The sequence below is a fragment of the Poeciliopsis prolifica genome, unplaced genomic scaffold, assembly GCF_027474105.1.
Source record: "Poeciliopsis prolifica strain line A6 unplaced genomic scaffold, Auburn_PproV2 SCAFFOLD008, whole genome shotgun sequence".
In the NCBI taxonomy this organism is placed as follows: domain Eukaryota; kingdom Metazoa; phylum Chordata; class Actinopteri; order Cyprinodontiformes; family Poeciliidae; genus Poeciliopsis; species Poeciliopsis prolifica.
In genome coordinates, this window is record NW_026562383.1 from 15,760,035 (window position 1) to 15,784,735 (window position 24,701).

General features: G+C 37.6%; 1 protein-coding gene across 1 annotated transcript; it reads right to left on the bottom strand.

Moving 5' to 3' along the window:
- Positions 1-3,886: 3,886 nt before the first annotated feature.
- npc1 (Niemann-Pick disease, type C1) lies at positions 3,887-22,920 on the bottom strand. The gene is made up of 25 exons (XM_055033697.1): positions 22,782-22,920; positions 20,769-20,897; positions 19,412-19,518; positions 18,820-18,965; positions 18,453-18,620; positions 18,109-18,358; positions 17,943-18,025; positions 17,269-17,639; positions 16,285-16,511; positions 14,802-14,902; positions 13,060-13,162; positions 12,731-12,920; positions 12,321-12,503; positions 12,090-12,204; positions 10,954-11,081; positions 9,958-10,092; positions 9,754-9,843; positions 8,975-9,165; positions 8,718-8,833; positions 8,182-8,311; positions 7,901-8,086; positions 7,139-7,370; positions 6,276-6,389; positions 5,986-6,148; positions 3,887-5,482 (listed from the first exon to the last, which is right to left on the bottom strand). The coding sequence occupies exons 1-25, from the start codon at positions 22,869-22,871 to the stop codon at positions 5,400-5,402; spliced, it is 3,831 nt and encodes a 1,276-aa protein (XP_054889672.1). The 5' UTR covers positions 22,872-22,920; the 3' UTR covers positions 3,887-5,399.
- Between the last annotated feature and the right edge of the window lie 1,781 nt (positions 22,921-24,701).

Below are 24,701 nucleotides of genomic sequence, written 5' to 3' on the forward strand. Positions count from 1 at the left end.
CTCTTCATAATTATTCATTACTTCATGAGGGTTCACAGTAGCTTTCCTAAATAAATTTTGAGAAGATTGCAGAGAGATGACAGTCAGGTTTTCAAAAAGTGTTGTAAGGTGTTCAATGTTGAAGACAAGCCCATTTAAAGTTTAGGTAAAGCTTCAGCAAACGCTCAATTTCTTCTTTACAATTTAAATCTTTTCTTTTCCTGAGGGTGGGAGAGCAGCTTAATAGTGTGAAGAGTTCAAATGGCAGAGAGTTAGGAATGTACTAATCCATTTAGTGAATCAAAAAAAAAAACCTGAAAGTTTATGTAACTATCTGAAGTTAGTGGGTAAGACAGTAGAGGGGACTCAGCCTCACTTACATGTGTCTGTCAAGAAGTTCTTTGAAGGTGGAAGACAAAGGTTTTGCATGAATACAGGGAGAGAAAATATAGCAGTGGACATGTTAAAAAAAAGAACTTTACCTGGAAATGAAAACAAAGCAAAATGCATTCTACAAGGAGAGAAAGCATTTGGGAAAATTATTTGACCACAAAACTTAACCAATCTCCTGCAGCCAAAGACAAAGAACTCAAAACTAAACAAAAATATTTTTTAGAACAAAAAATAAATAAAATTATATGTGCCAAAATGTGGACTAACTATTGTAAAACTACATGTAAGATAACTTGTGAAGGCAAAACCACATCTTTACTTGTATTTGGATCCAGGAACCCAGTCAGGGCCATTCACACCCTGAGGCCACTGAGATACACACCCTGAACTTTGTTCATTTAAAGCCTGGAGAGGTGAAGATTTAAAGGAGTTTGTCATATGTCTCAATTATTCTAAAATAGACACATACTGTACATTTATGTTTATCACATCAGTGTAACATCTGACTGGATGTTTTTTCCACGGAGACTAAGTATCCTGGTCAAACCAGCTCCTGATCAGGTCAGTTTTCAGCTACAATGTTGCCTAACTTCAGGCTGAACCGGTCCAAGAAGTCTGTCTGCTAAACTGGAACGTTTTTCTTCCCCCACATCTTTCTTAATCATACCTGTTCCAATGTGGCTCTGAATGAATGCTTATCAATCCCATGACAGTGACAATTTTTTACTTGTGTCAACAGCATGAATCACCCTGAATCACCATCCTTTAGGTAAAATATGGTGGTGGTAGCATCATGACGTGCAGATGCTTTTCTTCAGCAGCGACAGAGAAGGTGGTCAGATTCGGTGATAAGACACATGAAGCTCAATATAGGATTAAATGCATAGCCTGAAGTTCACTTGAATGGTCCAGATTAAAATGCTCTCATGTGCTAGAATGGCAAAGTCAAAGTCTAGACTAATCTGTGCCAGGATTAGAGAGTTTCAATACACAGAACCTCTCATTTCTATGAATTTACTGATCTAATAAATGGTGCAAATTGTATCTTAGGATGTGCAAAACTGCTATAATGGTCGTAAACCATAAGGTGGTTCTTTCAGGTAATCGCTCAATAAAAACCATGTCTCATGTTCCTTCCACTTTATGCGCCACTATGCATTGGTCTGTCATCTAATTTTCCAATATAGTGCATTGAAGTTTGTGTCTGTAATGTAACAAATTGTAGAAAAAAACACTTCAAGAACTACTAATAAGTCTTCATTGTTTTTCTTATTACAACAAATCAAATCAGAAAATTAAACTAGTAGAAAAAAACAATCGGAATTTTGGTTTCAAATATTTTCTCAGAAGCTTCTGTGTTCCTGTGAACAGCTTGACTCTTGGAACTCATTGCAAGAGAAAACGCCGGGATCGGGTGAGAGATCAGGGAGAAAGTGAACAAACAAATGTCAAAATGAGTTTGCTGTTTTTATTTCAACGACAAAAACTTTTTTGTAATTCATGGTCAACGAGCCAATTACAGATTTTTATTTATAGATCTTCAAAGTTTGCGGGTGTTTTGACATTCTCTATTTGTAAAAACTTTAAACGTGAATTGGTTTCATCAGACATATTCGTTTGGATTGTACTGGAAATGATTGCACCTGTTGTTCTGATGCAATCTGAGAGGTCAGTTTCTCACCAGGTGGGAGTTGTCCTCAACCTCACACACATCCAACGTAAACACCGTAGTCACACCAGTCCCGTGCTGCCTTCAAAACAAACAAGCCGGGCCCGATGGTGGACCAACACCATACATGGCTTAGTCCCACTCTATTGAGGGCCTAATTCCACCTCACTCTCATAAAGGAGGCTATTGACAGCCCTTTCTGAGTCCAGGTCACACATAAGTGATCCTCGTTGTGAAAATATTTGTTCCAGGGTTGCGAGAAGTCCATCGCTCTTCATGTTAAATTAACAACACACAACTGAAATGGCATTTTTGAACCGTTCTTGTTACAATACAGTGACTCAGGAGATTTTTTTTTTTTTATCTTGCACAGTTTGTAAACATTGCTCCTGTGTCTATTTAGCTGCTGTTCATAAAAAAAAAAAAAAAAAAAAAACATTATTAGTTGATTTCTGGTTTAAATCCACCACTATCATGCAGAAACTGAATTGATTTTCTGAAGCGGGTCTGAGTTCAGCAGGGGGTAAAGCACTGCAGGTGGACCTGAAAATCTGATCCACTCACAAGGCGGCTACCTAATCCCTTTTGTTCCAAGCCAAGGTTCAACTGAGCCCAGCGAAACTGAAAACCACTGACACAAAGCAGACAACACTTCAAATACTTATTTATTGATGGATCTTGGAATGAAACAACTAAAACATGACTGCGTCCTATGAAGGTGGGAGTAAACACAACCCATATGTGAGCTTAGATCTGATGTTCTATAATGTATTAGAGGGTAAATTATAAAACTGGGGGGAAAAACCCCATAAAATCATAAAACTGTTGGCTTATTTTCATTGTGTGTGGGATGTAATTTGTGATAAAACTAATATGCAAGTCTTAAATTATAGTTTTGTTACTTATTGTTTAAAAAAATCCTCTTTGTACATAAGTTTAAGCAAAAGTGGCACTTTCTAATACTTTCATTTCTCATGTCGGCAAAGACTGCACTCCCCATGCCGTGTGTTTCTCTCCTCCTCTGCTCTTAGTGTTTTTCATGCCTCACTGAACTAGAATACCCTCCTCTGTTCAGTGTGTCTGAGCCTTGATGGAAGATAGAGAACAGGTCAGAGTCAAGAGAGAGTGGGGAGCCTCTCCCTTCTTACATAATAGCACTCTGGCAACCTGCACATTTTCTCCTGTAGACAGCGCCGCAGACCTGCGGAGGAAATTAATATTTTAATCTCTCAGTCACACTGAAAGGACAGTCCCGCTCCCACGGGGGAGGAGGATAAATAAGTCATGAGCTTGCGGGGTTGTGTGACAACAGGGCTGAGCAGACAGTCACAACAACAAATGCAGAGAGGAAGTGGACAGGTCTCAACTTGGCAGCAACTTTCGGATGGGATGTGAGCAACTCGACAGCCTCTCAAGGTTTGGGGAAGCAATACAAGTGGGTGACCAGTTATCATGGAGAACAATTGGATTGCTGAAACTGACTTATAGAAATATATTTCTGCAGATAAGTGATGTAAAAACACTTGCTTCCCTGCAGAAAATTAAAGTAAAAGCACTGCCAGCCTCTCTTACAGTGAGAAAAATGAGGTCACTCCCACTAGCATTACTCGGCGATCATGCAAGCTCTTCTCAGTGAATGGGGTCAGGCGCCACGCTGTGGTTAGACTCAACTACGTCAGTCAATGTGAACTGCATGCAGCAGGGAAAATAAGCTTCCAACAGGTCAACATTTACCAAACTAAAACGTTTTAGTGGGGCTACGCATGTAAACCTTTTAAAACCCCAAAGTAACGCAAACATATAAAGATATCAGAACAAAAGTCCATAAAAAACACAAAAACAAGCTTTGCATTGTTATTGAGTCATTTAATAAATGTTAAAAATGGTTAAAAACTAAAGTATCCCATGTTTTACTTCATCTGTTTTTTTCCAATGTCAGACAGGATTCAACAACAGGCAAATATACCAAAATTGTTTTTTTTTTTGTCTTTTGCACATTCACCTGCAGCTTTTCTCTTTTTATGCAAATTATTACTCCATCTATACTAAGTAATAAAAACAAGGAATGGTTTACTGTTTTAGCAGAACACAAATACCAACAATGTCAAGACGTGTTGAGGTAATGGTGGGAAATATAAACAATGTAAAGCTCTGATTAGTCACATTATGCTTAAATTAACTGGAAACACTCGTTTGTTTAAAGGGACCACTAACTGTTTGCTAGAAGAGGTTCCAAATAACATACAGAAAAGCAACGCTGAAAGTTGAAACAATAGTTTTAAAGTAAATCTCAAAACTGCAGTAACTGCAATGTCCATAGAGCAAATTTTAGTTAGTCCTGTTAGCTTTTTTCCAGTTATATATATATTTTTTATCCTCTGTCATTTATAATGCTACAACTGTTTTGTTCAGTAACCACAAAGCAAATCAGATACACACCAATCAGAACCGTTCAGCCCTACATAGTCTTGAGAAAAAAAGGATACTTCTATATCGGCACATTTTAAAGTGAAACTTGTTGCTGTATATTGTAAACGAAATAAATAAAAATCCAGGAACACATGGGAAGGAAGACGTGAAGCAGCATGTACGGGGCCGACTGTATGTACCTGAAAATTGTTTTTGGTTTTTCATCTGATTTTTAAATAAATAAAAAGAAAAATTGAGTATACATTTGAAATAATGTATCCTGATCAGTGGAGGTATTTTGTGCATCACCAATCTGACATAGATGTCGATGTGTCTAAAAGCGTCACTGTTTGATTGCTACGAGCTGTTCAGGAAAAAGCTGACCTGTGTAATGACAAAGCAAGGAGATGAGTTTTCCAGGTATTGCAGGAAGAGTCCCCGCTGTTACTAGTTCCATTTGATAAATGTATTATAATACCAACTTTTTCATTTCATATATGATTAATCTGGTCTGGACATCTTTATAAAAACTGACCAGATTTTCCCCTGTTGTATCTTCTCAAAACAAATCGCTCATCTCAATGTCAGCAGGTGGAGGGTTTACCTTCTCCTCTCCATCAAAGTGTCTGTTCCTTGGTGTGTTGTTCCATCTGCAGATGCTAAAGCCTTGCCCTGCAGTGTGAGACGGTCAACGATGATGACGACGACGACGACAAAGCAGAAGAGGAGGGCAACTGTTTTTATGTCTTATGTCCTCTAAGGAGAAATCTACTTGTGCTTGTGGACTTGGCCTTCAGCGTTCCTCATTTTTGATATCATTCCTGAGTTAGATCCACGCATAGTAGCTGGGATGATGAAGAGTGTGTCAGTGGTTGCAGAAGCAGCTCGAGCTCACACCCTGGAAGAAGTCCCTCACAGGAAGTTAGTTAATTAGTTTGTTGTTAGCCGGCTAATTTTTGATGAGGGGCTCCCTTTCTGTGCCGACGAGGCGCTGGTTAGCGGCAAACACCTTCGCTTTGTTCGCCGACGGACCTTTGGAGAGGATCAAAATGTAAGTAAGTAAGTAAATCACCCAGGTCAATACTGTCCAGGCAGAAAATGTACATACACCATTCATGATCATTAAATTACAGATTTCTTTTTAATGGGTGGATTATCACTTGATGAACAAATTCAATGGCTTTGGGGCTTATGTTTCTGTATAATAGGGATTTACTTCAATTCACACAGGCGGTCAAAATTATCCATCAGCCCCTCACCCCCTTTTAATATTGATAAAAATGTTTTAAATTATTTCACTTGTAACATGGTGAAAATGTCTTGTTTTTAGAACTAGCACTTTGTGAGTATTAAGGAATTGTTTATTTAAAATAAGCTGTTACATCTTGCTGAAAAGTTACTTTTAAGTTAGTTATGGACTTATTTCAAATATACCAAGATATTTGCGCTATAAACTACACTAAAAATACTAGATACAATCTCATGTTTTTATTGTGAAGTATATTATATATTGCTTGTTGTGTAACATTACTGACCTATATAGCTTAGAAGAACTGGGAGGAAGATGAGGCCGTGCGTTGCCCCCAGCAACACGATGGCTAAGTACATCCTAAAGTAGAAGACCTGGAAGATCTGCGACTTGGACAATGCCAGGATTAAAATCCCTCCGAACTTTGTTAATGTGATCCCACTGAACACCTGTTGAGATTTAAGAAAAATACAAAAATAGAAATAAATTTAAGATAAAACTAAAACACAAGACAAAGACATTTTGACAGAATTAACCTCCTGTTGTGTATTTAAAATGGCGGAGGCTTCAACTTACAGAGCTGCCCATATGAGCCAAGGCTTCCTCCGCCCGCTCCACTCTGTTCTTCTTCGTGCTGACTGAAAACGCTCGCACAATGTGACTGCAGAACTCCACGGAGATTCCACAGCTCTGCAAGTCCAAGAAAAGAAACATACAATTTAGAACAGAAGAAAGTCACACATTTGCTTTTTCCTTTCACAAGGTGGGGTAAACTCTAGTTTCTTTTTTGGTCATTCTGACACGACTTGGCATCATAACAGTTCATGTGACATTTTCAGAACAAAGTGCATCAAGTGAGAGGGTTTCACTTTATACACATTTTCTATACTGTAGATTTCCTCTGTTTATTTTGTCACATAAAGGGTTTCAGATGAAACAAATATTCATATCATAAAGATTAACTGAAGAAAGAAGAGTAGTTTTGGTCTACTCTTCTTTGTAGAATTATTTAAACATATTGGAGCATATTCAAGCCTAAGCAGCCTATCCAGAATTTGATTAAGTCATTCTGAAACCATATTTTTCTTTAGAGGTGGACTTCCTGTTGTTGTACAGAGTATTGCCCTGTTGCATAACCCAAGCACACTTTAACTTAAAGTCACTAACTAACCTTAATAATCACAATTTAGCCAGACAAGCACACAAAATGAGTTTTGCGGCATTGTAGCTGTTCCTACATGCTTCCATTCTTTAACAATATTGCTTACCATGCCACCATAACACTATGCCTCAAGTCAATGAGCTCCTTATACTGGAAGTGCTAGAGTTCATACACCTAAATATTCCCAAAGTAATTCTCCTGACCGGAAAAAAACAACAACTTTTGTTCTCCCATTGAGGCCCCTTTGAAAAATTGCTGAATTTTTGTTTTCTCTCACCATAACCAGGTTCACTAGAGACACTGCGTTGAGGCTGATGTCCCACAGCCACATGACGCCAAACATGTTGACCAGAATCATGGCAATGGTGATGCTGACCATCAGCGCCGAACACAGCTCAAAGCCCAGCAGCACTGTAGTGACCACAAATATGGCCCCCAGCGACACACACAAATTCAGAGCCGTGTCGTAGGCAATGGTGAGGTACTGCTCGTAAAACACGTAGAAGACGCTGCAAAGAAAGAAAACATTAATAAGCATTAATGAGTGAGTACATAGTGAGTAAAACAGAAACGATATATTGTAGGATTCATAACGGTCAAGGCACCTTTCAGTAGAAAGTTAGTTATATTTTACCACCCAGCTGAAAGACTGTCTCCACACCAGCTTTTTAACTAAATTTCAGCCCTCATATAAAGTAGAAGGGGCATTGGGGTAATGTAAATGAGCTCCAATGAAAGTCCTGGTCAAATATTGGCTCCTGGGTTTATCTGTAACCTGTATGTTCTCACTGACTGCCTGAGTTTTTGCAGTCACTAAAAACCAGCAAAACCTCTGTAATGTAATGCCATTGCAAGAAAAAACAATTTTCCAAAAGATACTTCTGAAACATACAAGCCAGAATTATTGACACCCTCTGTAAATAAGCTTGTATTTTATTTCTGTTACAAAGACAAACAAAAACAAAAAAACAAAAGATGTTAAGTATGACAGACAAAAACATATCATCCAAAAACAGAGCAGCTCATCAGCAAAATATACCTGTAGGCAAAGACTTTGTGATCCATGGACTGACTGATATTGTTGGCCAGTATTCGGGCCATTTTCAAGGCATCTATGAAGTCTGGAGATTCCTTTAGGATGGTGTGGTATGTCATGAAGTAAGTCGCTCCGACGCCCGTGTTGTTGGGATACAGATCGACTGCTGTGGCATAAGCTGCATGGCCGCTGAAGAGGATTAATGGAGAGGGTATAGAAAAAGTTAAAGCGAAAGGATTTAAGGACACAAGAAGTGCTTTTCTACAATACATGTGATCAATTACCCTTTTCCACACTTAGGGTTAGGATTGTCGGACAAGAACATGGGCAGAAAGCGCATAAAGTCTTCGCCTTCAGGTCTCTGCTTTCCACTCGGAGTCATGGGCCGACAGGAAACACAGGACGCGTTCACAACTAGTGAATAGATTTAGAAACACGTTAATCTGTATTCAAAGGATTTGAGAAAATAAATGACTGGCCTAAGATGAATTCAAGACCAGGTATTTCTATTTATACTTAAATGTGGAACCTGGAAAGAAAACAGAGACAAGAAAGGAGGGAAGGAAGAAGACAGTAAGAAAATAATAACAGAAGAAGAACAGAAAAATTTTAAAAAACAAAGAGTCGAAGAAAAAGAAAAGCAAAGAAGAAAGGACCAAAAAGTTTATGATTGCCTTCGAAATATATTTTACTGGTTTAAGATATTTGACAAAAAGTATTTTTCCACACAAAAAGAACTTGATAAATGCTGGTTTTTACATTCTGATCTCTGAATCCACTAGACGTTAGTTTGGTGCACGGACGCTGGATAAAAACGTACCTGAGGCATTGCAGAAAGCTCCAGTGTTGTTGTAGAAGCGACAGCAGGTTGACCGAGGCTTCACCCAATCAAAGTAATCATCCAGCCAAGACGATGGTGTATAAGCTATAGTTGTGCTGGGAGCAAATAAAAAGTGAAAGTAGTTAGATTATGCAACGATAAAATGAGATAAGCAGTTTTTGAAGTTTTCTAAATATAAACAGCTGACCTAATCAGTTTTACATACAGTATTGAAAGTTTTTACAATCTTGACTTACTAATTGCTGATAAGTGAGGCTGAATAGATTTGCTGCACCAAAGAGGAGTTGTTACATCCCACTCCTCCACACACAGAATTTTGGCCCTCTGGGCTGCTGTAGTTAAGTCCATCCTCCACTACAAAGTAAACCGGCGCTCCGGTGTGGAGGTACTCGCTCAGGTTCTTGAAGTAATCCAGAACATACGAGTCCTAAATAAAGAAATGAGTTGTCAGAATAAACTGTTTATAGTGGGTTTAATTATTAACAGCAGACGAGAGGAAAAGGATTTAGACTTGAGGACACTGTAAAATCAATGCAGCTTTAAAACAATATCCCAAGCTTTAAACACTTTAGTTTTTTCAGTAAAAACTATAGTGATACGTAAATGAAAGTCTGGAGGAGCTGCGGATCCATGGCTTAGGCTAAGGTCTTTTGTAAGGAAGACAAGGCAAAATGTTTGGTCTCCAGATGTACAAACCTGGTCGGGCATTCACTACAAAAGACGTGCAGCTGTAAATGTTATGCAAAAATTGTCTCAGCAAGGCAGAATGCAAATGGATGAAGATTTTCATTTGATATTGATTTTGAAAGGCATATTTAATTTTTGTTCCACTTTACAAGGATGAACTTCTTTGAGTTGAAAATTTAGTTTGCAACGTGACAAGATATTACATTTCATGGTTGTGAATACGTTTAATAAAGAGTAAAGCAATATAGCTTTGGCTTAATTGCATGAACTAAAAGTCTGCACTCAGAAATGGTCAGAAAGAAAAATATGACAAAAACTAAAAACTTACATCAGGCATAGATAACTTCTGGTCTAGTCCAATTTCCACTTTATTGACAACCGCAATACTGAAGGACAGAACACCCACAAACACCGCCACCTGTCGACAGGAACAAGACAGTCACATCCACTTAAAAAACAACTATGCTCCACTTTTGACTCATTGGTGGATTTAAAACAGGAAGCCAGGCATGGTTACTGAGGTGTGACTCACAATGATCGGTCGAACCCACTCTTTAAGGATGAATGGAGCATAGACTTTCTTGAAAAAGCGGAAGAGGAAGCCTTCTGTCTTGGCTTCCTGACGTTCGGGCAGTTTCACACAGCAGCAGATGTCAAGTCGATTCCCCTTTTTAAACATAACAGACACACTGCAGTGTTTAGACAGTGTAGTGTAACGAAGACCCTGTTGCTAAAGATAAATTATTATTGCACATGCTGAACAGGCCAGGAGATCTGGAATAAGGAAATGTGAAGTCTTTGCAGATAAATCTGTTCACATTTAGTGTGATTTGTAGATTATAAAGTTTCAGATAATAAATATATTAGCACATTACTTCTTCATAGAGAATTTCATAAAAGAAATCACTAAAAAGTACTTCCAAAAAGTAGAATAAAAAATGAAATTCCCTCCAAGTAAAAAGCTTGTTCCAAATCTGATTAAAAAAATAAAACGATTACATTACTCATAAAGCCTGGAATAATTTGTAACTTTATGATGCATAGCAATATGCCATCATTGATTACTGCTAAAATGCTATTTAATGTCTTAAATAAACCAAACTCGACAGTTTGGTTATGGAGAACGATTCTTGACAAATGACCTCAAAAGAAATTAAAGGACACACAGCTGACATGGAAATGAGGAAGTAGAGAAAAATACCACTAAACCACCAGAGTTTGTGCTTAAACGGTATTCTGACTTTTACTCAAATCTAACTGCAAATGTCAAATGAAAAAAAAAAACAAACACGTTATGCTCAGAAGTAATATGGTCACACTCAAAAACAATACAAAAAGCATTTGGCAGTTAAAAAATAGATTGCTAGAAGAAAAATAACTGCCAAATGATTTACACTGCCTAGAAAGTAATCATACCCTCCATATTTTGTGTTGCTCTAAAAGAAATCACATTTTTGTATTAATTTCTTTTTTTTTTTGCATCTAGAATAAAAAGACAACAACAAAGAAAAGTTTCCTTTACTCTTACCTCCTGTCTTTTGGCATCCAAGCCAAGCAAGCTGACAAAGCAACTGATCTGCAACAGGAAATCAATGAAAACAGCCAACCCAGCAAACAGAGAGAAAGTCCTAACAGCCGGCATGTTGGACAGGGCACCTTGAAGATAACAGGAAAAAAAAAAAGTTTGAGGTTCAGCAGAAAAATGAAGCAATCCATCTGTTGAACGCGTCATTCTGGTTCTTAAAATCCAACTTTGTTAGTCTAGTCTAAGCTTAAACGTTTACAGTTTAGTCTTTAAGGATTTTTGCTTAGTCAAATAATTAGGACACGTTTTTGTCAAAAATGTGTGGACAGGTTCACCTTAGATAGGTTTTTACGTTTTTGTTTTGATAAACACATCATAATCCAATTTTTGGATCCAACGATCCATAAATCCATCTGCAACGTCACCAAATGCAGAGATATAACAGTGTGATATGATATATTTCATCAATTTCTGCTGACAAGATCATAATTGACACTTCTGGCAAAAATGCGAAAAATGCCTTAAAGGAGTATCTGATTTTCACTGAAAATTTTAGAGATAAATCACATTTAAATGTTTGCAAGCGTAATTAAGGTTGTAAAAAAGAACCCTGGCATGACTGGGTAAATTCTTGACATCACTTGTTAACAACTCATTTAAAATAAAAATGTTTTGTTTCATTTATGCTTTCTTTTTTATGCTAATAAGAATTTCTAGGTATTTCCAATTAGTGACTCTTGGCTCTTTGTGATCCCTGATCCATAAACATGAAGACCCAATTTCATTGGAGAGCTGCACCAAAGGCGGGAAGTTATAAAATCTCAATAGCAACCACAGCATGCTATCTAAATGCGAATAGGTTGGCAGTGGTTCCTATGCAAACCTTAAATAGAGATTGGTAAACTGGAAGTTTAAAATGAAAGCATTTGCTTTGGTCAGATGGGACAGTGACTGACCTTTTTTGCAAAAACACTGAAGTTGGGTTTTGTTTGAAACACAGAATGGATAAGTGGAAAAGCAGTGCATGCTGAATGTTAAGCATAGTGGAGGATCTGTACTACAATGGGCTTGCTTCTCCAGTAAAAGCCCCAACAGTTTAATGAGTATGTTGCACTCATTAAGCAGCAGATTCATCTCACCCAGGAAGAAGGCCACAGTCTCTGAGAAGGAAGAGAGAAACATGCTGGGAGCTATTTCTCCAAGAATACGGCCGATCTGATGGTGAAGCTCTTCCTGAGGCATCCGCTCATCTCTCTGTTCACAAATGCAAACATTTTCAAATTTAGCATCTCTTCTTTCAAAGGAAGCCACACACAAACATTATTTCTCATACATGCTAGTAAAATATTAGCACAAAAGATAACATTTACCTGGTAAGTCTGCACGATGATGAAGATGTTGTCGACCCCTACCGCCAGAACAAGGAAGGGAATGACCTCGATCACGATGAGAGTAAGTGGGACACCCGCATAGCTGAAGATCCCCAGAGATGAAGACACAGAGCTGAGCACAATCAGGATACCAGCTATACCTAGAGATATCTTCGAGTCCACCTGCACCAATTAAAAAACCCCAAAATGAATCATCTCCAGCTTTTCACCACATCAGTTTCATGCATGAGTAACAAGAGACGTGACCGTGACTCGTGCTGTTTCATAGTAAACAGGCAGGACAAGCTAAGATGTGTAATATCTGAAAATATTTTAGCAATGCGTGGCAGCAAGTGGCAACAAAAGCTCTGATTAAAATGCTGACATCATGTCAGGGTTTCTCCCATTACCAGCAGCCTTCTGAAACTGTGGATGTGGCCCAAAGCCAGGGAGATGTAGATAAACATGATGGCGTAGCTGATCACGATGGTGTTGATGTCACTGTTACTCTCTCTGTTGATCTCGTCCTCAATGCTCCTCTCTGCACTGAAGGCTATGGTCAGATTGGGATTGCTGAAGTTCTTCATGAACTTGATGAACCTGAAAGGCAAACACATACAGACTAAACAATTTGTATAAACAAAATTATATGGAAAAATATAGTGTAAGATATTATATGGAAAAATATAGTGTAAGTATAGTGTATAGAGTAAGATGGCAAAAGGGTTTGTCATCTTACTCTTTTTCCCAAGCAAGAGCTTGGCCCATCTTGACCGAGTCGTTCAGGTAGTTGTTGAGTGGGAAAGTGATCACAAGAGCTGTGGCATTGTTGTAGTTTGTCCCTGTAATTTGAAGAAATACAACATATATTTACTGTCAAATTAATTTTTTTGACTTCTTAACTGGTCTAAAACTGACCATTCAACTACAGATCACAAATATGCAAAACCAATAAATAATGGAAAAAAATTAAAAATAAAATTCAAAGAACAAATGCAACAAATCAAGACAATGACCTGATGAGCCACAGGTGCAGTTTATATTGCTTCTGCCCACAAGAACTCTAAAATAATAAAATAGTTAAAATTTATAAATATGATTAGCATATCTAGATTTATCTAGATTTACCAAATAATACTTTGATATCTGTACAAAAACACAATTTATTTTTTACTTCTTATTCCTGTTGAAGGATCAATTGAGGTTTGCACAGCTTATTGGTATAACAAAGATCTAGGATTTTTCTTTTGAAAGGTAGTTGGAGATAGTCATAAAGATAATCTATTTAACACTCATTACATATTCCAATCTGTAGATACATATAACTTGGGCTTCTCACCAAAAATGTGACATCACAAATATAAATTACAACATAAACCATATTCAACACATACACACCTTCACAGACATAACACACATTGCAGTTTTGAATCTGTGGCCAGAAGGGAGTAAAGTGAAGAACTGGTTCAGACGATGGCATGGTCTGTTGGCTACAGTGTATGCAAGATATTAAGGTTTGTGAGTCACTTGTTGTAATCAATGTTTTTTTTTCCCATTTCCTGCCAAATGATTCACATTTTTGAGTATCTTACTCAGTCCATTGATTCTATTTGTATCCAATTAAATGCTTTCTAAAAAGTTATGGGCGGTGCCTTGTGATCAGCCCATGGAAAGCTGGCCAATCAGAGCAGATGAGGCTTTTACGGTGGAGGAGGGTGGAGCCTCCTTCACCTTTGTTTCTTTTGGAAAAGGTGTGACACAGTGAGTAGTAGAATACCAGGTAACAGCAGCTTGACAGTTCCATACTTTTTAATCTGGGAAAGAGGTATGATTTGGTTTATGAAGACATAACTATGGACGAACGCTGCAACGAAGCTATGGACTGGGTTAGGGTTAGGGGCTAAAGGTGAATGACCAGAGGGGTGCTGAAGTTTCCTTTGTTTGCTCTTTCTAAACAAGAATCAACTACAGTTTGTCACAGTGCCTTGCAAAGTTACTCCTGAACTTTTTCACATTCTGTCACACCTCAACCACACATTGCTGTGTGTCTTATTGGGATTTTGTGTCACTGAGCCAAAAAATACATATGCACAGTTGTGAAGTAGAAGGAAATGTTCACAAGCAGAAATTAAATCTTAATTTTCTTTCTCATCAACAGCTTCTCTCTGTCATAATATCATCTACACTGCAAAGGGAGTGTGTGTTGGATGAATGCTAATTTTCCTCCAAAACACCCAAGATTGTGGTTGCAGTGTGACAAAATATGACAAAGAATACTTTTACTGGAGTTAGTCACCCTCTACTGTATGCAGTTGTTCTGAAAACAAATGTTCTGAAAACAAATGTCTGATTTCCATAGGATTCAGCGAGTCCTATGGCCTCAGATGAATCTACTCGTTTTACAGAAATATGCTTATGTATGAGTTTTATCAACCACCCATAACTGTCCAAAACAGACTTTGAAAAACATAAAAAAATTACCATCATAACCGCCGAGTGCCAGCCAAGGGAAGACTGGGCCACCGAAGGTTCCTAAGCAGGGATCATGAAGGACAGTGGTGTCGTTGAGTGATGCTGGAGCGCTGCAAGAGGGAAACACATGTAATTAAGGGTTTAGGACAAAAAACCTAAATACAACAGCAACAACAAAGTCTCTGAAGCCCTAATTGCAGAATTGAAAAAAATAAACCTACACGACTGGTAAGGAGGAAGTCTGCAAACACTATTCTAAACAGGAATAGTGTTTAGAATACATTATCTGAAAATGTATCACAGAGAAATACCCTTGAAGGAGCAGGTGGTTCAAAACTTTATCAACAAAAAGAAAAAAAAAATGATTCAACTAAATAAGACACCAAGCTTGCAAGAAAATCAAAAAGATCATATGTAGTGCCTGGCCATCGAAAACGTCATTGTATTTTTTTAGGGTTTTATGTAAGAAAGGTAGGATGTTTGTATAGAATCAACTCTACTCACATACCCCTAAATAAAATCCACTTCAAAAGCTTGTTAGAGAGCATTGGAGAAGAAACGTCATTAAGCACTGGCACATAAGAAACAAGAATATCTGGGACATGTTCCTTTTCTTTTCTTATCAAATTTTCACTTTCCATCCAGAACTTTTTTTTTCTTATTGTCAGCACCAAACATCTAGAGAGACAAAGAGTCCTCTCAGTTTGCTGCTCTCTGGTTTTAGATTATCTGAAACTAAAGGAGCCAGTTTGATTGACGTGTGATTTTGGGAGCAAGACTTTTGCATGATCAACATACTGAAGATCAGTCATAGATAAGCTTTAATTTTTAACCACTCTGATGCTCAAAGGAACTAATATGTAGACTTTGATTAAGTTGTTATATAAATTAATCAAACTCTACTGGTATTGATGCAGAGTTTTCTAATTACCAGTCTTGGCCAGGATGGCTTTTTAAACAATTCTGCTGGTAAAGGAACAGTGAAATATTCTTTAATCATAAAAATAAAAGGAACAAGAACACAGCAGAAATCAATAATACAGTTTTGAAAACACAGTTAAGTTACAAAACAATGTCTAGATTTGAAACATCTCATGGATAACTGTTCCAACTGCATGCCACACTTTTCTGATTTTTATTTGTAATTTCTTTTGAAAATTGAATAATATTTATTTGTTAATTTAAAAAATCCAATGAAACAAAATTCTATGGCTGCAACTTGAAAACTGTGTTGTCTACTTGAAAAACACCAAAAGGTGAACTGAAAAATTGCAAAACCAAACTGGATCAGTGGCAGTCTGCAGATAATTTTTAATGTTCGAAGCGTACCTCCTCTATAAAAACACAATGAGGAACAACTGTTTTTAAAAGAGCGCTTCTCCAAAATAAGGACAGTAATGTAAGAGAAGATCACATTGAAAGATCAAACATAATACAAATTGCCAGCTTATAAAAAAACAACAACAAAAAACTGAACAAAACAAATAAATACCTGACGCAGTAGAGGAAGTGGCTGTGATAGTCAGCGTACACATAAAACTCATCTCCTTTCCTGTGGTCCAGCACCGCGTGGCTGTTCTGAAAGTAGTTGAGAACACTCAGGATGGTGCAGTTGTTGTTGTATGGCGCCAGGGGAGCCAAGCAGATGTCCTGCAACGTGACGTTTTTGCCATCGTGTTCAGCTACCAGGTTTTCGATTTCAAGTTGCAGGTCCAGCACCTGGAAAAGTGAGGTTAGAAAAGAAACATGAGTGCAGAAATAGAAAGAAAAGAAAAACTTGAAACCACAGTTCCAAAACCTTAGTTGCACTTCATTGACATAAACAAAATGAAAATAGAAATGCAATTTGAGCTATTCAAGGTGCAAAATATTAAAACTATCTCTTCTTCTGCCCTTTGCAAGAGCTGATTTGAGCTGTAAGAATAATTATAAAGCACGTAGGTGATTTAATGCTTGGAAATTGCAATTGGAATCTAAACTTGATTTTAAAAAGTTTATTAAACCTGTCTTAGATAACTTTTATAAAAACTGATTTTTACATAGTTGTTAAAACTGTCACTACGCCTCGACAGTCTACTATGAGACAAATAATTTGAGGGACTTTCTTCCTCTTCCTACTGCCATCTGCAGAAATACACCAGTCCCAGTCAAAAACAACTAATCAGAACAGGGAGGAAGGTGTTAGTGTCAGTCATGCTTTGTATAGACAGCAGAGCAACGGAGACAAGGATTAAGCTGTGGTTGTTCACATTTTAAGACTAAGTCCACAGTTTAAGATTATCTAAAGATTTTAGGTTTTGCTTAGTTTTTCCTTTGGAAGTTCTCTGCCTCACTGTGATGGAAAGGTAGCAGAGAGTCTTGCAGTTTAGTTTTCATTTACAGAAAAAAAACAAAAACAAAAACAGATGTTTATTTCCAAATGTCAGAAAGATGTTTCAATGAATTAGTGTTGCTCACTGTTTCCTAAACCACCAACCTGGTGCAGGATGTCTTTGAACAGGATGGCTTTAAACGGGACATCTGACCCTCCAAAATACGGGGAGTAGATTTCAGTACCATTGATGGGAGTAGTTATAATGAGCTGCGTTGTTCTGAAGAACGGTCCAAAGTGCTCGTCGAAATAGTTCTTCTCTTGGCGAGCCTGGCTGGCGGGCGACGACCAAAGGTCAACGGGGTCGGTAGTGATGCGCATGTAGACCAAGCCTCCACTGCAAGCGATCACTAATACGAAGCTGCCCAGCAGGACCACGGATGGATGACGAACACAGAAAGAACCCCAGGAGCTGAAGAATGTTTTCAAGAAATTCTCAAAGCGTTCGCCCAGCGTTTCACAGCACGATGCATTTTCTGAGAGGAGAAAAACAAAAGTAGGAAGAATAAATCTTGTTATATGTGTAACATTTAAAGATCAAGAACATTATGGGTACAGGGCCTCTAATTTGGCTCATTCCATAAAATCACAATAAAGCATTCAGGTCTGTGGCTGTAATGTGGGAAAATGCAGAAAGGTTCACAAAGTATAGATAACTTGATCATTTGCTTATCATGTTGCTTCTACCTATTGTTTATAATATAAGAAGATTTTTAGAGTCTGTGATAAAAAAAAAAGAAACCTATAAACAAAATGAATAATTATTAACTTGACCTTACCTTGGATAGGATTATCACTATTGAGGGAAAGTGGGTTGTTGCTGTCCAAAATGGGGCCGTACTCTGATGTGATGGTCCTTTTCCTGCACATCAGTTAGCAACCAGTTCAGAACAAACATGTGCATCAAATTATAAGCATCACACATTACTCTCCAAAGCGTGTTACCTAAAACACCAAGCCCCGACTAAAACTCCAGCAAAGATGAGCAGGAAGGCCATGTAGGCGATCCACATGATGACCGACATGGCATCCATGCCGAGGATGGTCCAGGGAGAGGGCAGAGGCGGGGGGACGGGTTTGGGGCCGCAGGCTGCTGAGCAGTCCTGACAGGAGCACGGACCTGAACCATCCTCTAAGCCTTCTGTACAGGCATACGTTTTGTTGTTCATGGGCGTGTAACCGGAAACCTCCACATCTGGAATAGGAACAGAAGATCTCCCTTAGGAAACAAACCCATGTAATGGTTTTGAATGCTGTAAAGACAATCAGTGGTATGAAGAGGTGCTTACCAGAGAACACAGGGATGATAGGAAATGGAGTCTGGCCATTGTCAATACTGAACATGTATTGGATCCAGTTGGTTGCATTGCATTCTTGAGCATCCTTGCCACACAGCAACGATAAGGCTTTCACATTGCTAGAAGGTGCCTGCACATCCTGACAAGCATTGTACATAGCTGGAAGAAATCATATAGAGAAAACTATTATATGATTCATAAGTTCCTTTCTGTCTTCTCTAGTTTGCCACAAAGCAGAACATTAAGACAGGAAGTTTCCAATGGCATGACTGAGAGCTGAACTTCAGGAAATAATCATGTTAACTCAGCAGAATTTTTATAAAAGCCAAATGTTCATGTCAACAGCTGAACAACTCACCATTAGCGAATGTCTTTCCGATATAGTACTCCACTTCTACTACATTACGCCCCTTAAACTTGGTGGCATTCATAAACTGACTCTGATGTGGACTGCATGTCAGCTCACAGAACAGGTTCATCAGATTGTAGAAACATGAAGGACACCTGCGTGCAGATGAAGAAATCAGAGTAACCAGAGTTCATTTGTGGCCACCTGGATGAGTCATTGCTCATGAGCTCATCTTTTTTACCTGATACCAAAATTAGTTTGATGATCGGAAACAATTAACTGTGATTTTTAAAAAAAAGCAACGATTGACGAAATCTCTGAAGTAGTAAACGCTTTGTCATAACTTTGTACATATAAAAGAAGCAAAATGTGAAAAAATAAAATTTGAAGTGAAGCGAGACAAGCGGCAAACAACAAAACATGCTAACGTTTGCAGATAACCGCAACCCTATCTGTGGAGCCTTGCATACTTAAAGAAACAACATATTGTATTTTTACCAGAAAATACAGTATATTGACAGATTTATCTCCAGCATTTCAGGAGGGCAAAGATAATGGTGTAAGAATGTCATGTGCTTCATCAGCTAATCTTCTAACATACCGAGACAAGAACTGAAGGGGCAGCTGGAGACTCCCTTTGAGCGTGCGCAGCTGGGTCTCATTGCAGCAGAGACTTCGGTTTTCATAGTTATACCCCGGACAGAGCTCCTGCACATATAAAACACGGGCTGTGAAAAACACTTTTATACAACCCCTTGCAAAAGTATTTGCAACTCTTGAGCCTTTTTATGTTTTGTCACATTACAATCATTGAAATGTTATGTGATGAACCAACACAAGGTACTGCACGATTGTACAGGGGAAAAAAAACGATACACAATTTGTCTACATGGCTTCCAACATTATTTGTAAACAAAATTCTGAAAAGTGTGATGCACTGGTGTACATAACCCTTACCGTCCTTTCACCTGACACCCCAAAATCCAGTGCTAGACTCAGAATGTATGTATTTCAAAGAAAAAACATGTTTCATGAAGGCCTCAAAGGTTTGTTATAGCACATTGGAGAATAAACAGCATTACATGGAACAAGGAACACAACAGACGGATAAAAAAAATCCCCCATAGCTGACCAAGCAGGACAGTATTAAAGCATTATTTACAGAACCATCCAAGACACTCATGGTAACTCTGTGGGGGCTGCAAAGATGCAAAGCTCAGGTGAGAGAATGTGTCAAAAGAACTATATAACTAATCATGCTCTGCAAGCCTTGCTGGAAGGATGGCAAGAACAAAGTCATCACTGAAAGGGAGCAATAAGAAGTCTCCATTACAGTTTACTACAAGCCAAGCCATGTAGGAGTGACAGCAAAGCATGTGGAAGAAGCTGTTCCAGTCAAATATAACAAGAATGTTATGTTTTGATCTACATGTAAAACTGAAAGATGGTGGTAGCCGCATCATGATATGGGAAAGTTTTTTTCTTGAGAGCCAGGACAGGGGAGCTTAGCAAAAATGATTGGAAGATGGATGGAACTAAATGCAGGGCAATGGAAGGAAATGTATTGGAGTCTGCAAAAGACTTGAGGCTCAAGTGAAGATTTATGCTTCACCAGGATGTTGTTGACCGTAAACATGGAGTCAGAGCTACAGCAGCACAGTTTAGATCAAAACTTCTTCACATGTCTGAACGTTGGATTTAGTCCAGACCTAAATCCAGCGAAGCATCTGTAGCAAGACTAAGAAAAGTGATGAACACAGATGCTCTCTCTGCAGACTAAATGAGGCTGAGCGATTTTGCAAAGAATGGGTAAACATCTGGCTAGACGTACAAAGCTGGTAGAGTGAAACTAAAGCTTCTCATAAAATCCCAATAAATTGTGGTTGTGATGTAACAAAATGTGAAAAGTTGAACAGACCATCACCAACAAAGGCAAAGCATTACAGTAGTGAACGTACCGTTAGAAGCTCGTAGCTTTCAGGGTTTAGTGGACGAGGAGGACCTGTGTAGTTACAGTTGCATTTTTTGCCAGGAACCTTTTCAGACTCGTCACACTCACCATACCAAACACAGTGCTGGGCCTCAACCTGACAGCAAGACAACAAAACAAACAAAATTATGAGCAATGCTGAACAGGATGTTGGCTGGTGGATGAGAAATAACTTTTAATTTATGTAAAACTTAATCTATTTTTACCAAGGCTAAAATGAGTCATGTACCTTAGTTTATTAGGCTTTAAAACTTCTTCAGAAATATAGGTAAAGAAGCACTTTATCTTTCTTTCAACAATTTATTTCCTGTCTTTTGAATATCATATGCTTTGAATACTAAAAATAACATTTTCACTTCTGCAAAATAGATTTGGAATACAGGACTTAGAAAAAGCGGGTGACACCCACCACAGAACATGTTACATATCGATTTGAAATGTGACATGTGATAACCTACTGTCAACAACAGGAGTTAGAATAAAGCTAAACATGTTCTTTAATCTGCCTGTTCAGCATCAGAGCCATCACGTGCATTTTTTGCGAAGGTCATCTTTAGGGAAGTTAATGCACTTACTCCACAAACTATTTTATGACAAGACTCAGAGTTAAACTTTGTCCTATTTTTGTGGGTTTTATTCACAAGCAGATGATATTCAGGTGACATTATTTCTGGAAAACAACCTGCATGAAGTTGTAGACAGCTCCTGTTTCCTGGACTGTGGAACCATTTGCTAAGTCATGTTTATCTAGGTTACCAAACAGGTCTCCATAGTGATCTTTGGGCAGAAACAGAATTTCTGCCTAAATACTCATGAGTTTTCTTCAACTTTTCTGCTTACCCACAGCAGCTTTCAGGTAGTCAATATTTGCGCTGATTCTAGAATTCTTTTCAGTTTTTTTTTTTTTTTTACCTTATCTTAAAACAGTAATGATTAATGACATTTCAGATGTTTTAGCTCTGTTTCAAAATTGATCTGTGCGTTGCAGAGGTTCGAAATAATAGCATCATGTAAAGAGGTGCAAATAAGTTAGAGGAACAAAGAGGCAGACAACAAAGCTGTGCAAAATCCAGCTTTTGCATTTAGTTAAATTTTTGTTTATTCTTTTGTGTAACTCTTACACAAAAGAGTTGTGTCCGTCTGAAGAATTTAAACTACAAGGATGGCCATCCTTGATGTAGTTTCTATTGGAGATGAACCAATCCTCATCCCATTGATTTTATCTGCGTTTCAAATACTGGGAAAAAAAACAAAAACATCTGATGCCCATCGTTAAATGTATAAAAAAACAAACATCTTCAGTCTACAAATCATTGTATACTTTATAGACTGAAGATGTATTATATAGTTCATTATATAATACAAAGTTTAGGGTCATATTAAGAGATCAATTTGTAGGCAGTATGTAATCACAAGAGATTATACATTATCTGGCCGTTAAATTCAGTCAATTTAATTCACTGAAATCATTTGTTTTATTTGCCTTTTGTTATCAAAACAGTGCTCAATCTCCAGAAATATACAGCAACAACACGGTGTTTTAATATTCGCCTGGTTATTCTATGTTTAGCAGTGAACTCGCGCCCTGTTGCGTTTCACTCAGCTAGCAATTAAACTCGTGTTTTGAGGTTTTAATAACTTCTTCCTAAAAAGCAGTTTTGCTTTTCTGATGATTAGAGGTTTCGACAGCCGCTAACGACCGGTACAACCAGTCTTTTAAAAAGTAAAGCACGTCGCCCTGAAACGATTGATTTCAATCACCTTTCAATAACGACAACGCGGCTTGACATATACCATTAAAAATCATATTTCAAACTAGCATAAATCCAGTAAGTTGAAAAAGCTAGCTCCAAGATACGTTAGGTTATATGAGCTTTATCCAGTTTTGTTCTCCGCCTCGAATAAACATCACAACAACAGCTGTAGCCAAGGCTGAGTCACGGAACAGTCACGAGTCCGGGGAACGTTCAGTCACACTCACCCATCGATAGCATCCTGACAGCAGAATAACGAAGAAAACAGTGAAACTCAGTCTCCCTGCTGTGGGCCCCATCCCTCTCTCTGAAATCATCGAATTGAACTGACAGTCCGGCTAAACTTTTGCATATCTTGCTGGTGGTTTCTTCTTCCTCTGACGTTTTCTTTAGGGGGCGGAGGCAAGTGCTGCCACCAAGCGGCAGAGAGTGTTCAGCGCTCACCATCAACGTTTGATGCCAAGCATGGGATTCTGCAAAGCGAAATCTAAAGCGAGATTTGCCTTTGTTTTGGATGAGTAGCCAATATTTGTCTCTTAAAAAAAAAAAAAAAACTTTTGTAGAAAAAACACACCGACAAGCCCATTTGATTTATTCAAACTAAAATTTGCAGCATATAATCAATCTGCAAATTTGAACCCAAGACAATGTAAAGAAATAATACAAAAAGATGTTCAAACTTTAGAGTGTATCTGTGGATAATCAGTAGGATTATCATTCAATATTTCTTTCATTTTAATAATTATGTAATTAATTTAATTAAGCAATTAGATTTAAATGTTAATCTATAATTTTCTTTTCAAGCGAGTTTGAGCTGAAATAGGCAGTATTGAAAATTTCATATGCAAAACTGATTATGGATTTTTTAACATTTTATGTCCATTTAGCAGAAAAACTCACTTTACATAACTTCACCGTAAAATCATAAAGGAAGTAAATGTATGATTAATTTTGAACCCCACATGTACAGCCTGTCCTTTTCAAGCTACTATTCAATTCTGCATTTTAAACTCACTGGTTACTGATCAATTTATTGCTCCACAAAAACAAATCAGTTTGGTCAGATAGTCAATTGCATTTACTATATTCAAAGAAGACTTGTCCTTAGATAGGAGATGTTTAATCAATCAGGACCAGAGTCCAACTTTAGATTCCATCAGCCTTTTGACACCTTTTAATATTTTTAATATTTTCTACTTGTCTAAATTGTTGCACATAATCCCTTCCAGCCTTGCATCATGAGATAGGCAAGGGGTTCATGTTATGACATTGATCTTCTTGGAAAAAAGCTGATGTTTGTTTTGAATAAGTTGATCTGTTGTTATGCCTCACAACATGTTATTCTGTTATCATAACATTTATTTAAGTTTTGTTATGAAGAGAAGTAAAAATAAATTCCACATTATATAGGAGTGTTTTGTACTCTTTATAAATCTACACAATGTGTCATAAGACTATAAAACTATTACTAAGGTTTTCAGGAAGTGTGCACAGATAAGAAGTGGTGTGGCCTGGGTGGGTGAATCAATGGGAAACAATTTTCTTCTTCCTAACAATAATGATTAACTGTGCTTTTGTAACTTCCAAAGATTGTTGCAATATTACAGAATGCAACCAGCCATCCGGAAAATTCATTGCTTTTGTAGCATGAGCAGTACAACAGCTAGTATGTTCTGGCATTTATAGAAATGCTATGTTTGGCTACCTTAAGGATAAGTTTTTCTAGATTGTTAAACACAGTAATACTTTTAAACAAAAATAAACAGGAAAAATGCAATGCTAAGAAGCCTTGTGAACTCACTGGAGCAACTTCATTCAGTTGCATTCCATATTTTGATTCTAGTTTTAGAAATTCAAATAAATACTTGTATGTGTGATAAGATTTAATATTTTACTTTGTAAAAACTCCTATGTTTCAATTAATTTTTTTTTAATTATTTGTATTATATTAACACAAATAAGGGATGGTAGTATTTCTACCATGTCCAAAAATCTAAATGTGATGTAAGAAAATAAAAAATAAAAAACACATTTTGTTAACATTTCATTGCCTAATCAGCATTTTCAATATAAATACAAACAATTCACAATTTATTAGCAAAGCATAAATCAAATATCATCAATAACTTTGATATAGATAACCATTT

Coding starts and splice junctions, on each gene's coding strand:
- npc1 (XM_055033697.1), bottom strand. CDS start 22,871: ATGATTTCAGAGAGAGGGATGGGGCCCACAGCAGGGAGACTGAGTTTC. Junction 13,163..14,801: donor GGCACTCGGCGGTTATGATG/GTAATTTTTTTA, acceptor TTCAAATTACAG/GGACAAACTACAACAATGCC. Junction 12,504..12,730: donor ACAGTTTCAGAAGGCTGCTG/GTAATGGGAGAA, acceptor TAATTGGTGCAG/GTGGACTCGAAGATATCTCT.